This window comes from Magnolia sinica, chromosome 9 (assembly GCF_029962835.1).
Source record: "Magnolia sinica isolate HGM2019 chromosome 9, MsV1, whole genome shotgun sequence".
Classification (NCBI taxonomy): domain Eukaryota; kingdom Viridiplantae; phylum Streptophyta; class Magnoliopsida; order Magnoliales; family Magnoliaceae; genus Magnolia; species Magnolia sinica.
The window spans coordinates 90498852-90514451 of NC_080581.1; the positions used below are offsets into that span (position 1 = coordinate 90498852).

The 15600-nt window shown below is 39.1% G+C and overlaps 1 protein-coding gene across 13 annotated transcripts in view; it reads left to right on the forward strand.

Annotated features, from left to right (window-relative positions):
- The window catches only part of LOC131256051 (phosphatidylinositol/phosphatidylcholine transfer protein SFH13), a 36024-nt gene that overhangs the window by 11123 nt on the left and 9301 nt on the right, over positions 1–15600 (forward strand). For 8 of the 13 annotated variants that reach the window (XM_058257072.1, XM_058257071.1, XM_058257074.1 and 5 more), the window contains 4 exons: positions 7156–7327; positions 7952–8325; positions 9411–9485; positions 9605–9798. In XM_058257072.1, coding sequence (XP_058113055.1) covers positions 7156–7327; positions 7952–8325; positions 9411–9485; positions 9605–9769 — 786 coding nt within the window. In that variant the 3' untranslated portion in view covers positions 9770–9798. Of the gene's footprint in view, positions 1–7155; positions 7328–7438; positions 7522–7951; positions 8326–9410; positions 9486–9604; positions 9799–9856; positions 9876–10705; positions 10742–10916; positions 11171–15600 lie in introns of those variants that run through there. The other 5 variants (XM_058257078.1, XM_058257076.1, XM_058257079.1 and 2 more) reach the window with 5 other exon arrangements.

The window sequence follows — 15600 nt, forward strand, 5'->3', positions numbered from 1 at the left end:
ACTAGCCGCTCTGCCGGGGATGTCTCTAGCACTCGCGACGATTGCGACGCCCGTAAATCGGTGTCGCTCATCATCACCAACGGCGACAATGGATTCGACATTGGAAAAAGGCTACTTGCCCCACTATTGCCGCTGGAGGCCCCTCTCCCACGAACTTAGTGAATCCAACATGGTAGTTGGTTGAAAAATGTCAGAACTCGGTAACAAAGAAGAAGGAAAGAAGGGAGGGGGTGAGTTGAAGAATAGGGCTCACCGGAAGGAGGATGTCACCCTGTCGCCGGTGATTTCACAATATAAGTCGCCGAAAATCGCCTCTGCAAACAATGGCTAAGGATACGAATGAAGGGGAAGACGCGAAGGGGAGATGCAAACAGACTCTAGGGTTTTCCTTATATAGGGGAGCCACGTGACAACGTTTAAACGTTGCCATTAATGCAAACCCCGTACAACGCCCCCTCGACTACCATGTCTCGACACGTGGCACAACCCCACCCGTTGCTCGACCCTATTATCAAGAAATAGCCATGTGTCTCTCTCATTTGTTAGATACTGAAAAGACGGCCTGACAGGTCACGTGGTCTCAAGCCACGACACGCCACCTCGACTACGCTGTACATGATTACTGACATGCCTCGACTCCCATGTTGGCCACCATACTCGGCATTTATGGTGGCACAATCCGACCTAGGAACTTTTGACCTACTTTCCAAGTCCGTGCTACCGACTCGAAAGCAGAGAGGCTTACTGTTATGGGAAAAATGGGCCGATCCATGAAAGGAACTCGAACCAGCAACCAGCATGAACCAATGGGCCAAGCTACTCGAAGAATAACTAAGGTCAAAGTCGGCACGACCACTCCCAACAGGCTTCCCCGAAGAACAACTTATTACGGTTGTCAAGCCAAGTAAAGGAAACCAAGGGCTACTGAGGTTAGTGATCATAAAGACATCACGAGCTTTCTTGGTCTGTATTATCATCGGAATGACACTGACCTTCTGATAGCTTGGTGTCGTTCAAGGTGCCGCTACCTCTACCGTCCGACCTTATCTATGGGTCGAGCGAGTTTATCGGCTTCCGATTGATGTTCGATCTTATCCAAAGCAAGCGACCCGACGGTCTCTCCTGAGATCTCGGGGGATAGGATTGGAATCCCGAAGATCAAAGATCTCGGGAAGATCTCCGATACACTAGGAGTTCTAATCCAACGGTGTGATCTTCCCTCTAACAGAAAAGATCTTCCGACAATGTGATCTTCCCTCTAACAGAAAAGATCTTTCGACTATGTGATCTTCCCTTTATTATAAATAGGGAAAGCCCCTAACGGTGAAAGGTACACAACACGAACTTTTACACACTGATAACACCTTTCCTTTAAGACCACTTTTACAAAGTCCCAGATCCCTGACTTTGGCATCAGAGGGTCCCCTGCATTTTGCCAGGGTCTTCCTTGTTTGTTTTATGTGCAGGCACCCAAGTGTCTAAGAAGGGTCTATCGGAAAAGTGCATCAACTGTATCATCATCTTAAGGGGTCGTTTGGCACCATGGATTTTAGGGGATTTCAAATCCGCTGGTTGTTTGGCACCATAAAGTAAATGGGGGTTTCAAATCCCCTCATAGAGGGGGTTTGAAATCCACCGTGAGATCTTGGATTACATCTAAAATCCTTCTACGAGTTGCATGTGTAAATGTATGTCATCGGACAATTATTCTATTGCGCACATGGCCCACCAATGATGTCCCAAAACAATTGATTATCAATTGTATCACTATAATTACTTTCAGCATTGTCCAAACATTGTCCGTGTAAATCAACGGTTAATAATCGTTGGTTAGTCACTTGGACATGATTTTGTGGTTGTTGCCCATCCAAGATTTGTAATTTCATCATTTTCAGGCAAATCATATATTTCAGCGGGCTTATTGCAACTATTGTGTTAAACATTACATACGTTCACTAATTAGAGATATTAAAATTGATTTAGTAATTAAATTCAAGCCCATGCGAATATACCATGCATAGCTACTTTTGGATTAAAGTTGATTCCCAATCTAGGGTGCCAAACACAATAAGAGGATTTCAAATCCAGGGGGTTCTGAATCTAGGGGGTTCCAAATCCACACTCCCAAATAGGCCCTAAGCCTTTCTCCAAAAAAGTTGGTAATGCTGTGGCATTTTCACACTGGGCTCAAGTGGGGTTGCCCGTGAGATGCAGGGGCACACTCGGGGTGGGCAACCTGTGTGAGGTGGGTGGCTCGTGTGAGGCGATACCCATGTGATTTGGGGCCCACGAGGGGGGTTTGGCCGAGGTCCTAACCCATGAGATGTGGGGCCTGGGCTATGAGATAAAGGAATTGATTCACCATGCTCTAACAGTTCGAGCTTTTAGAGCAAGTGGTTAATTGTCCTGCACAATGTTGTTTTTTTTTTTTAGAGGCAACAAGAGAATTTCATTAAAACAGGAAAAATGGAACACAAACAGAGGAGGTCACACTCTTCTCTTTTTTCTTTTTTTTATAACATTTTTCAATTTTTTTTTTAAAAATAAGAAAAATGGGGATAGATTAAGAAAAAAATGAATAAATTATTATATGTCATTGACCCTTGAAATACATTGAATTTAAGTAAAATAAAACCAATTACATAATGAATTAAATATTAAGTCATCATTCATTAACAATTCCACAGTCTATAATATAGTTAACTTGACATCTAACAAATATGAAATATCAATATTCAACATTTAACACTACATATACATAATACATCAACAATCAACATCAATACACTTAGTAAACAAAATGAAGAAGTTATTTATTTATTATTCATCTAATCATATACTATATACATTGATTTAGTTGCCATTGTAGCATATCACCACCAAGTCCACCACCACCACTACCATCATTATCATTCGAGTCATCTCCTTCTTTCACATACACTTCTTCTTCTTCCGCTTCTTCATCATCTGTATGTACTAATACTTCATTAACATCCAATGGTGGATGATTTTCAGCTTGATCATCATTATCACCATCTCTTTCTTCCATCTCTTCAATCTTTTCAACGGGTTGACGACTACTACTCACCCCCCGGCTCCCCCCCATCCTTCGCCTTCAAAAGTGGTACTACCTTCACCTGGTGTCGATCCATATGCGGCATTTTTAACTTGTGCCCATGTTAGGTCCTCTCTAGCAAATACCGGGTCCTTCGTCTCTACGAGCCACTCGTTATCTGCATCCAACTCATCTAAGCAGATAGGGTCAAAGAAACCGGGCTTTTCTTTCCTAGCTTGGAATCGTTCTCACAATTTTTTATTGTATTGAACGATAACTAAGTCGTTAAGCTTTTTTTGCTCAAGGCGATTCATTTTCTTGGTATGAATTTGCAAGAAAGAAAGCACATTTGATATTAGCTATTTAGGTAATTAATTTAGCTTAGGCCTTACACTAAAAAATTGAAGTTTACAATTATTAAACAGTCTAAACTTACCGCTTCGAACGTGCTCCAATTGCGCTCGCCGCTCGCAACTACTAGCAGAACATGCAAGTCCAAGAATTCTCATAGTCAGCTTCTTTAGAGCTGGATCCTTCCTGTTCGGGTCCACTCCATAGGCAGCCTATCAGTCATTTGAGAAAAACAGTTTAAGTAGGTTAGAGACACTTTGTAGAAAAACTATTTGTAAGATACTAAAACTGACATTCATAGAGTAGTACTAGTACTTACTGGGTAATTTCATTGTTCGACGCCTTATTACGATATCCCTTGAGAATATCCCCTCGCCTTTTGTGCTAGAAGTCTAGCAAAGTTGAGATCTTGTCCTGTTCTCCTCTATTTGGAATCATTATTTCCAAGACATCAATAAATCCAACCATATGCATAGTGTTTCTACCGGATCAGCATAAGCGAATGAACAAGCTAGGTTAAGGATGTAAGTAGCCGAATATAATGGAGATGACATTTGGCTACCCCATCTTCTATCTATAATATCTAAAATTTGCTTGTAATCACGGTCTCTATAGTTAAAATGGTCCATGATCTTATCTTTCGCCCTCTCCATCGCATCATATATGTAGCCCATTGCAGGCTTCTCATCCCCATCCACCAATCGCAAAACAGTGACTAAGGGCTCGGATGCTTTTAGCACCTTTACCACTTGTGTTCAAAAACTTTGAGAAAAGATTGTTTGTTAAACCTATTTCCCTTCAGCCTTCTTTGACCAAGGCCCACTTGTAAAATTGGCCGATACTGCAAAGCTTCTAAGTTCTGATTTCTTTACATGTAGCCTTTGTAGTGTTAAAAAGCCTGTAATGAAACGGGTGACTGTTGGACGTAGCAAGTTACCCCCAATGTGTTTTCTCATTCGACTAAGAAGATGGGCGCGTTTGTACATAAAGACTGTGTTCTTCTAGCGCTTGCAATCACATTTATAAATAATCTACTTATATCTTCTAACATAAGTTCAACACAATGGGCCGCACAGGGGATCTAAAATAAACTTCGCCTCTTCTCCATAAGAAGACGATCGGCCATTACATATGAGTCTGCGTTGTCTGTAATTACTTGTATAACATATTCCTCACATATTTCTTCAACTACACTATCTAGTAAGCTAAACAAATATTCTCCTGTGTGTGAATGACCCGATGCATCCACGGACTTCAAGAACATTGTCCCAGCTAGACAATTTATCAAAAAGTTAATGAGAGACCGACCGGATCTATCGGTCCATCCATCAGCCATTAGCGAACACCCATATGTTTTCCACAATTCCTTATATTCAATTATGAATGATCGTATATATTCAACTTCAGTTTTTAGGCATATCTCCCTCATTTCATGATATGAAGGAGGTTTAAGCCCAGGTCCAAATTGACCTATAGCCTTAATCATTACTTTGAAGCTTCTTGATTTAACGGTGTTGAAAGCAACGCCGGTTTGGTAAAACCACTTAGCAATATATTAAATAGTGGTCTTCCTATCTTTTTATTTATATCGGTTCTCTAAAGTTGTTTGAGTCGGCCCTTTCCCTCTATCCCTTTAATCGATCACATCCTTGGGGTGTGGTGGTCTACACCATCTATCCATGAGCCCATGCCCTCGGGCTCTTTTCGAGACCGTTGGTTGTACTTGTGGTCTAGACCGGCCTGTTGAAGTAGGGGGAGTGGGACTAGCTTCATCTATATTAACAACGTTTATATTTTCATATGCATCTTGTTCCAAATATTCCTCTTGACGTAGGGCATTATCGCATCTCTTTCTTGATTGTTTTTCCATATACTTCATGATCTCCCTTCAAATTTCTGGAGTAATTTTGTTGCATGCTTTTGCATTTGACCCCGGTAAATCTGCAAGGTGTTGCTTGTGCCTTGCAATGCCATCGGAACTCACATACCCATATAACTCACATACTATGTGAGTTTTTTCCGTAATACTACGGTAGTGCCCATACTTCCAACTCGGGTCATTCGACTTTGGTTTCAAAGAGGAAGTGGGAAGAAGACATTATGTTGGTGGTGTGTATATTGATTGCTAGTAGCCTAGTACTAAAAAGTAACTAGAAAGTAAAAAACTAACGTAAGAGACTAAGAGTAAAGAGACTAAAGAGATGGGACTTGGGGGAGAGAGAGAGAGAGAGAGAGAGAGAGAGAGAGAGTCACACACACACACACTTACACTAGTAGTAGACTAGTAGTAGTCTAGTAAAAACTAGAAAGGGAGGGAAAAGAAAAGGAGATAGAGGGTGAGAGAGAGTTGAGTTACACTTGTAGAAAGGGAGAAGAAGAGGGAAAAGAAAAGGAGAGAGAGAGAGAGTTGAGTTACACTTGTAGAAAGGGAGAAGAAGAGGGAAAAGAAAAGGAGAGAGAGAGAGAGTTGAGTTACACTTGTAGACTTGTAGAAAAGAGAGGGGGGAGAGAGATTTACATAAACAAAATTACAATTACAAATTTAAAAAGAGGTTCCAAATTCTTTGATCTTCACTTCTTATCTAAGTTGTCTTCTCTTCACCTTTGCCTTGAGTCCTTGAACCTTGACTTGAGTCTTGATCTTGATTCTAGAATTATGTAGAATGTAGACTTGTAGAGTTGTGTTGTTGTAAGTTGTAAGTTGTAACACTAAGTCACTAACACAAGTTCCACAACACTAACTTGTAACAAAGTAACAAACAAACTTTTAAAAAAAAATGTTAGCAGTTGTTAGAAAACTTAAAACTTGGATATTATGAAACTTTAAGAGAGAATGAGATAGAAGGAGAGAGAGAGAGAGAGAGAGAGAGAGAGAGAGAGAGAGAGAGAGAGAGAGAGATAATAGATTAGAAACTAGAAAGAGAGAGTGGTGGGTGTGTATGTGTTGTGTGAATATTTATAACTTGGAAAAATTAGAAACTAGAAAGAAAGTTCTATTCAATGGATGGAGAGCTTGGTTGTCTTGTAACGTCTCTTGAATCTTGATTCTTGAATCCTTGTGGATGTATGCACCTGTCCCTTGATTGAAACTTCAATCTCAATCTTGATTCTTGAAAGATATATGGATGGAGGAGAGGAGCTTGAGGCTTGGAATTGTGTAAGAGAGAGTGTAAGAGAGCAAAATAGATATTGAGCTTTGAGTGCATGTAGGAGTGCTTAGAATCCCTTTTTATAGAGAAAAAATTAGGATTTTAAAAAAATAAATAAATTTCCAACGGTCCAAAATTTCTGACTGTTGGCAACTATGCGATCGCATATTATGGCACATGTGGCATATGCAATCAGTGTACATATGTGCGCATATGCGATCGCATATGCGAATGTGCAATCGCACATGACAACACCTCCTGCATCAAATTGGTATAAGAGCGGGAAGTCTTGTGTTCGATATTTCTCACCGAGGGTGATTAATGCAGGGGCATTTTCACACTAGGCTCAAGTGGGGTTGCTTGTGGGATGCAGGGGCATATTTTAGAGCTTTCTTTCTTTTTGGTTGTTGCTGCTGTTTCTTCACTCTCTGTTGACTGCTGAGAGAAGATGCATTTGTGCCATTTCAATGTTCCTTTTACTTTCTCTTTGCATTTGCATTTCCACTGTTTCCTATTTGTGGCGCTTGTCTACATGATACTCGTTTCTTTCATTTGAAATGTAATTCCTGATATTTGGTCCTTCCTATTTTCTTTCTATAGTTTACACAGGCAAGGGCAACAGACCAAAATGCCTACTACAGCTGTGATGACCATTTTGCTGTGGTTGATAAAGCAGTAGACACTGGTCGAAGGGCAGGACCCAGCGAGACGTCATCTGTTGGGGATAGAGATGGGGGGCATCTGTATGCTGATGCAGCATCCAATTCGCAAGGTATGATAGGTAGCTTTGATAATGATAGGAAGTTTGTTCCTCCTAGCGGTGGGAATATGACAGGCTAGATGAGAATGCATTGAATATTGAATAGTTGATCTGCTATTCCAGATTCATCTCCTTATAGGGGTGGCTACATAACTTACAACACCTCCATATTGTCTGACATACACCGAGACAGACACAGAAACCTGGTATGCTGGAACATTTACACATCCATATGGCTATATGATATATTTAATCCCATTATCATATAAATGCTATTCTACATCAGTAGAAAACCATAGGGAAATGCATTAAAACTACATGAATAGTTTCAGAAAAGAATTATCTGTTATTGCATTGTCTTAATAGACGTGTTCAACATAAGCAGTGTTTTTTATTTTTATTTTTATTTTTATTTTTAAATGGTCTGTTTCCTATGTACAGCCATACTGGATATCGGTGCTCATCATATCCCGAGTTCTCTCTCTCTTTTTTTTTTAAAATTTCTTCGTGTATTTTCGTATTTTTATCTTTAATTTGTGAAGTGTTTGGCATTCTTTTTGTTTTGAGCTGTGTTATGCACTGTTTCCTTACATCTCAACCACTCATTTTTTTTTTGACATTGATGTTTTTGTTCAGGTATCATTCACAGGCTCAATTCTATCAGGGACAGGTTGGAGGAAAGAAATTTCCCATGTCTTGTGAGACCACTGGTTGCTTTCATGATCAAGCTATTGGCAGTCTTCCGTATTTTATGTTGTGGATTTGGAAGGAGGCGGGAAAACAGCTGCCCCTCAAATCCATCGGTGCGTGATCCGAATAACCATCTAGCCACAGAAGCTGTCAAGGAAGACTGTATCCTCCCGTGCGTGCAGCGCCTTCAAAGGCTTGAGATGATATTTAGTGAACTCAGAAACAAGCCGGCAGAAATTCCTTTGGATAAAGAGCATATGATCCTGGAATCGTTGGATCGGATCAAATCCATCGAGTTTGACCTTGAGAAGACGAAGAAAGTAAGTTTCAGATGCACACAACATGTTGTACTCAGATATACTGTTGAATAATTTCATAGGGAGATTGTCAGAATCTCTGGCTTTGGGAAATAGCGGAAAATGACTTGAATGCTAGCTGCTCCTGTTTCTCTTGGGACAAGATAGATGCAGCTCAGTGCTCAGAATCTCAGACTCAACTGGGAAATCAGTCCTGTTCAGTCAAGCAGTTTTTCTTTTTTAAATAACATCAGCGATTGGACCAGCAGTACTTTGGAAATAGCCTGAATCACAACAACAACAATAATAATAATTAATAATAAAATTTTAAAAAAAGAGAGAAAAATACCCTGAGTTGGCTGAGGCCACAGCGATCAAAAGTTTTTGAATATTGATGTAAAAGGCTATGTTCCTTACTTTGTCAAAGCCCTGCAAACATGCCCTTTTAGGTTCTTTAGCTATATTGCTGAGCCACTGGAGACTGATCTTTCAAGGAATTTCCTATTTTTTGAACTGCCCCTTTCTTTGTTTTTGCAAATTTTAAAACCCGGTCCCACTGGATCTGTTCCTTAAATTTGGAATTATCACTCTCTTTTCTATTTCCATATGATGGTCTATCAGAACCCATGGGACAATGACATGGCAATTTTAGGTTCCTTGGCATGACAGAAGACTGGGTGGACAATGTTTTTTTATGTTTTTATTTCCTACAACTTCCCTAATTTCTCAGTTTCTTTCCCTTGATTTCTTTATATCTAATGGTGTGTTTGGTTGCACCAAATTTCGTCAAATGTCATGAAATTTTGCACCAAACTAGACTGATTCATCATGAAATATGATGAAATTTCGTGATATTTGGTGCTACCAAACGCACCCTAAGTGTTTATTTATCGTATACATTTTGCATTTAGTATGTGAATTGAGCATCTTAAGAGTGCCATTTTTGCAATTTAATTCTATGCAAATTTTTGGGATGTGATTGCATTTTCACATCCCATCTGGAAAATATTCTCTCTGCTCAGGTGGAATTTTGACCTATTTCAATGTCTGGAAGTATGATTATTCTCTTCTTAGTTTTACTAATAAGTTTTTGTGTACTCCGATCTCAGGTATTGCAGGCAACGGTGATGAAGCAAACGGAGATTGCTAAGTCGCTGGATAGCCTACAGGACTTGAAATGTCAGGTAATATGCTTTTCCGCTATTTTCTTTCCATCTGCATGCTAATAAATCCAGTCTTTCAATGAGGAGTTATGTGATCCTTAAGTACACACCAGTGTCATTCGGTCTTGAGTCTGTGCCAGCCTTACCCATGGATTCCACGATCCTGGATGATAATCTCATGGGTCCTACCAGGGATGGACTGCGCCCCAAAGATCCCTCCCATTCTGACATTCATAACTGAAGTGATCAGTATGTGGCCTACAAATGAATGGGTAAGCAAACAGTTCATGTACTGTCCTCATTGAATGATATAGAACTTAAGCTTGGATGTCGAGGTTTTGCTGATCTGGGATTTTTGGGGCATCTGACCTTTCCACATTTGCATCTCTCAGTGAATTATTACTGTGTGATGGCATCTGCAGCCTTTCTTCCATTCAATAAATAAATAAATAATGCATCCTTTCTCCCATTCAATAAATAAATAAATAATGCATCCTATAGGATGATGCACACTTCACAATTCTATGGAGCGAAAATATCTACTTTGATCGGGATTGTTGATCTGGTTGGCCTATGCACAGGTGGGCCATTGGACAAAAATCATAGCGACTGGCCCATCTGGTTTCGATTTGAGTTCTAAATGTTGCCAATTTCTGTGTTTGCTATGTCCCCCTTTCCCATAACTGATTGGATCAATGCCAGACTAAGTCTCTAGATTGTTGGGCCATCGCCCATGCATGTAGTGCCTCCAGAGTCAACAGCTGCAATCGCAAGTGCGAAGTCCTATCTCTCTACGACCAAGTCTTGAGTCCAAATTCCAACGAGAGAGCACCACACTCAATTGAGTTTTATGAGTTTGAAAGCCTGTTGTAGTTAATTATTTTGCTTCATTTGCTAGATTGAGTTTTCTAAAGGTTTGAAAATAACCAATTTATATATTTTCAATCCAATTAAAGTCTTGAATGAGCAATCAAGTCTCCAACAAATATCTCCAACAGCGTTACCATTTCAAAGTCTTTCCTTCTCAACACTATTACTGAAATCCTGTTTCGAAGTCTTAATGCATGTGGGGCCCCATCTGCAGAGATGTTTGGATGATCGGAACTGTCAATCGGTGGCTTACTATTGTGTGAGTGAGCCACTGCCCAATTAGTAAGCTGCAGAGATGATCTGAACCGTTAATATTTATACTGCATTTTATTTGGGACCGTTGAAAACAATTTCATGATGGTTGTATTCAGCTGTCTAGATTGATTGGGTGACTCATCCGTTCGGATTGAGTTCCAGCATCCAAAGATGGATTGTCCTGATTATCTGGAAATTTCTGCTTGTGGTCCTCACAATGTTTGGCGAGCGTGACTTTTACCTTAATGCAAAATGAATTCTTTGTCAGTATATATATTAAAAGACAATTACATGTGATGACAATTTGCCCCTAAATTCATGTTGCAGAGAAGAAGGCTCTTCTGCTTAAGTTAATAGAATCTGTTTATAAACGGATGGGTGGAGGGAGAGGGAGAGGATTCAATGGGTTATTTACGGTTTTGATCGGCTTCCGATTTATGTACAGTGTGTGGTTGCCCGCTGGAGAAATGTGTGTTGTCTATTGAGGCTTGAACTCTGGCACCACATCAATCATGTATTATTATTATAATTTATATATTTTTTCTCTATAGAAATCCTCAGTGACCACAGGTTTACAGTAAGTCTAGATCTCTCCCAAGAATCCAGTATGATATTCAATCTTAGGTTTGCTTGGAAAATGGAAAATTGAGAAAATTCGGAACTTGATAAAGTCCCACCCCACCCTGCCCAGCCACTGCAGCAAAGGTTGGACCCTAGAGATTTCATGAGCCTCGTGTGTCAACGGGTCAGATGTGTCATTTTGGGTCTGGTTTTCTTAAATGGTCAAGGCTGAAATGGTTTACCAAACTCATCAGGATTAAAAGAGTTTTTTTTTTTTTCATTCAGTGGGCTCCGCGTTGGTGTGGGGCATATTGCAAGAATCACATCCAATGGGCCGGATGATCATAGCTTTTTTATTGATTGTATTCCCATTGCGTTTGATGGTCTGATGTGGGTTATAAAGGAAGGGTCCTTTGGATTAAGGGAATTCGAATGCCTTGGTATTCTATTACATGCCAACACCCTTACAATCCGACATTTCTGAGGATAGGATTGCATGAAAAATTTGGCAATTTAAATGCTCACTAATCATGCAATATTTAAAAATTGGGCACCTTTTGCTTTAAAAACGACAATGAAAAGTTCAATACCTGCCAGAAAAAAAAAAAAGAAAAAAAGAAATCTCGTCATTGTACCAAAATGAGTTTTTTTTTTTTCTAAAAAAAGTGGGGTGGGCAATTTTTGAAGTGTGGGTATGCTAGAGGGTCTAAATTAATGATATTATATCATTTGTTGTTTTGATAGCCCTACTTGTCAAGGCTTAAGATAAGCCATTTGAAGATTTCTTTTGAACCATTTGCAATATGATCTCTATTGATCCATCCATTTCCCTAACCATTGTGTACAGTTAAGGTTTTCCGATGAAAGTGACTTTTATAATGATGGGCAATCAAGGTTGTGATCATATGATGGATGGTCATCGTGATCATAAACGGTTGCAGAGGCAATTGAGATCATAGGGTCTGTTTAATTTCTATTTTGCAGTGTAAATGGTCATCATCATCTACACTTATTTCTTTTATCCCAAAGTTGCCATTAACAGTGTAAAAGTTGTGCCCAAAAACTGTGGGGCTCACCATGATGTATGGATCATATCTATGCCGTTCATCCATTCCGCTAGTTTGTTTTAGGGCATGAGCCCAAAAATGAGGCAGTTCTAAAGCTCAAGTGAACCACACTGGATTAAAAAGTGGGAATTAAACTCTTACTGATAATATAATTGCTTGGGGTCTGCAGAAAATTTGTATCGAGTTGATTTTTTTTTTCCTTCCCTTTATCCATGTGTGTATGATCTTGTGAACGGGTCGGATGACAACATTAGTGTGGGTTCTAGGCAGGCGTTAACTTCCAACGGTTGAGGATCGTTATAACCGCTTTTTCATGTGTTGTGGCCCATTTGAGTTGTAGATTTGTCTAATTTTTGGATGCATGCCCTAATATGGGCTTGTGGAACGGACGGACGGCATGGATGTAACACATTCATTACAATGGGCCTCACGTTTAGTGCCTGTACAGATACATAAATTTCAATTAAAATTATCACAATTTTTGAGATAGTAATTTCTCAAAATTTATTTTTTATTTTTTTAAAAATGATTGTAAAAGGTGATAATGGCCCATTTAAATTGCATTTCCAATAACTAGGAAAATCAAACAACAATAATTGTCGGATCTCATGATGATTATGTGAAAGAATTCGTGATTGGTGAGTGGTAGATGTCTCTGCAAAACCCCATCCTCATGGTAGCCGCTAGTCCTTTGGGTTGATAACGGTGGTGGTCGTAGCTGTCGAATCTCACGTCAGCCTTAGAAAGTAACTATGGTGTCTACGGCCTATGCTGCATTATACAGTGTAGGTGTTGAACCCACTGTCCCAGTGTATATGCACTTATAGTTGTCAGTATAGTTGAGGTTAAAGCAAAGACTATGCATTAAACGTCAATGCATTTATATCCACCATGCTGCACATTGATGAGTGTTTTGATATCAATTGTAAGTGAAAATGTTAAAAAAAAAATATGCTAGTTTTAAATCTTCAAGAATGAAATCTTCTTGAATGTGTAACCACGAGTGTATTCCTCACTACATGAAAATACACACAAGATGGAGAAAAGCTCACTAAAAATGTTGAATCTCAACTATGAGAAAAGAGAACATTGTATACACTATGGGATCTCTAGTATGAGGTTTTTAGGAGGAAATGATTTCTCTTGGCTGGGGCTTGAGAGGAAAGAGAAATGTGTCAAACAAAAAACCCTACACCTATATTTGTAGACATATATCTTGGAAAAATATGAATTAGAGTAATTCAAATATTTCTCAAGTTATTTTGGTAATGAGGTGTACGAGTTTCTACGCTCTCCTATTAATAAAACCTAATCTACATCCTCACTTCAAGTAGATCCAGTGTGAGATTTTTGAAACTATAATTCTCTGTTTGAAATCAGATTGCATTAAATTCAAGAGTGAACTAAAAACAAATCATTCCAATCTCTAACCACTTGTCCTAAACCATTGATTTGATAATACTTGATTGGACATGCTTGATTCCTAAGTGGACGCACACAAATCCTAATGCTCCGATAGTGGCACATAATTATCTACTTTTGAAACTGAACGGATTTTATCTTCGCAAACTTGATTAACGAAGGCCTATTGAAAATAATAATATATGAATATTTTAAAAAAATAGTTCGTAATAAAATTAAATCATTCATTCGATTTGGCACCTTAGATAAGTATCCTATGTATTATCACCATGATACAACCATTTAGATCTTTCCTTCATCTCATCTCTGTGACCCAATTTTGATTGGGCGGTTTTCTTAGCGTGTTTTTGACTTAGCTGAATCTGCGTACGTGGTCTTGAAAATGCACATAAAAGTAGCATTACCTCATTGTGACCTTGCTACGTAGAATAGAGTAATAAGGACATATGAACCACTTACAAGGCTAACTAGCATTACTTACACAATAATTAGATGAAAGAGATTCATTGCTTGTAAGTATTTGGCTTAAATTCAGACATACGACCACACGTGTAGTGGTTGGCTTGGATTTGATAGCACGACACACGTGTAGTGGTTGGCTTGGATTTGATAGCACAACACACGTGTATATATGTGTTAGGCATGTTAAAGTCGAATGCAGCTCAAATTGAACTGAACACCTTGTGACCCCAAGCATCGTAATAGTTGGAATATGGCTAGATTTGTGAAGATCAGCCTGACTGCTTAGCCACTGACTACAAGGAATCATACAATTTGTGAAGGAGAGGATTAGTTCTTTAGATGAATTCTTTTATCTTGAAAGCAAAGACTTTTTATGGCAATGGTGATAGTTTTTTACCGTTTATTAACAAAAAAATACTCAAAATTGAAATAAAAAAACAAAGTACGGATTTTAATAAATTAATGAAGAGTATAATACAATCGACAAATAAATAAATAAAACAAAGAGAAGTTACAACTGATGGTTCGGGCAGCGAAACGGCCATGGATGGTTGATGGTCATCTGAACTTGGATGGTCAAGAGATAGTCATGGTTTGTCCAAAAGATCATAGCATTGAGAAATCACTTAGGGCCTGTTTGTTTTTCCAAAACAGTAGTAAATGCATTTTCCCTGAGCATTTATTACTTGCTCTGGGAAATGTCGTGAAACGTCAGGGGCCATCATTAGCATTTTCACCTCTTTGAAAATTTTACACAATCGGAAAAATGCAACGTAATTGCTATTTCCCACGTTTGGATTTGACCGCCAAAAATTTTGGTGGAAATAGTGTTTGACATCTATTGTCTTCAGTAGTCTCTTGACCATACGTAACGAAAACAGTGGACATCAGAAGTGGGCCACGCTATCGTGGGCCCATCGTCACCGTCCTTTTTCGGAATACCCACTCAGATGAGCAGGTAACACAAATTTTCTACATTTGGGATATATTTCCTACAATCTAAATGGTCCAAATCGTGTAAACCACCTTAAATTTCTATATTCCGAAAACCATCTCGTTTTCCATTGAAGTTGGACCATTTTGACCTTCCATTTGATTGACTCCATTGAAGAAGTTATCAGCACTCTTTCAATGTGAAATTTTATATATTTATCATCCATAACCTATCCCACAATTTCAACGGTATAGATTTAAATATAGTTGTACTATGTGCATTTTCTAGGCGACTTACCATTATCGCAGAGTCTCTTTAGGAAAAGGATCCGCGACCTTTTCTTTCTGCATTTCCATATGTTTATAAGAAATTCCAATTACAGACGCCCCATCTTCATGCAATCTCAAGTGTGGCCCAATCCAAAATGTTCATCAGGTCAGCCTCACCAAAACGAAGAAGACGATGGAGTTTGGAAATATGGCTTAGAGTACATACCTATCAATGACTCCTTCCTTCTCTACAGTCCGTGAGCCGCAAGAAAGGCCCAAAATTTTCACCAACAAGC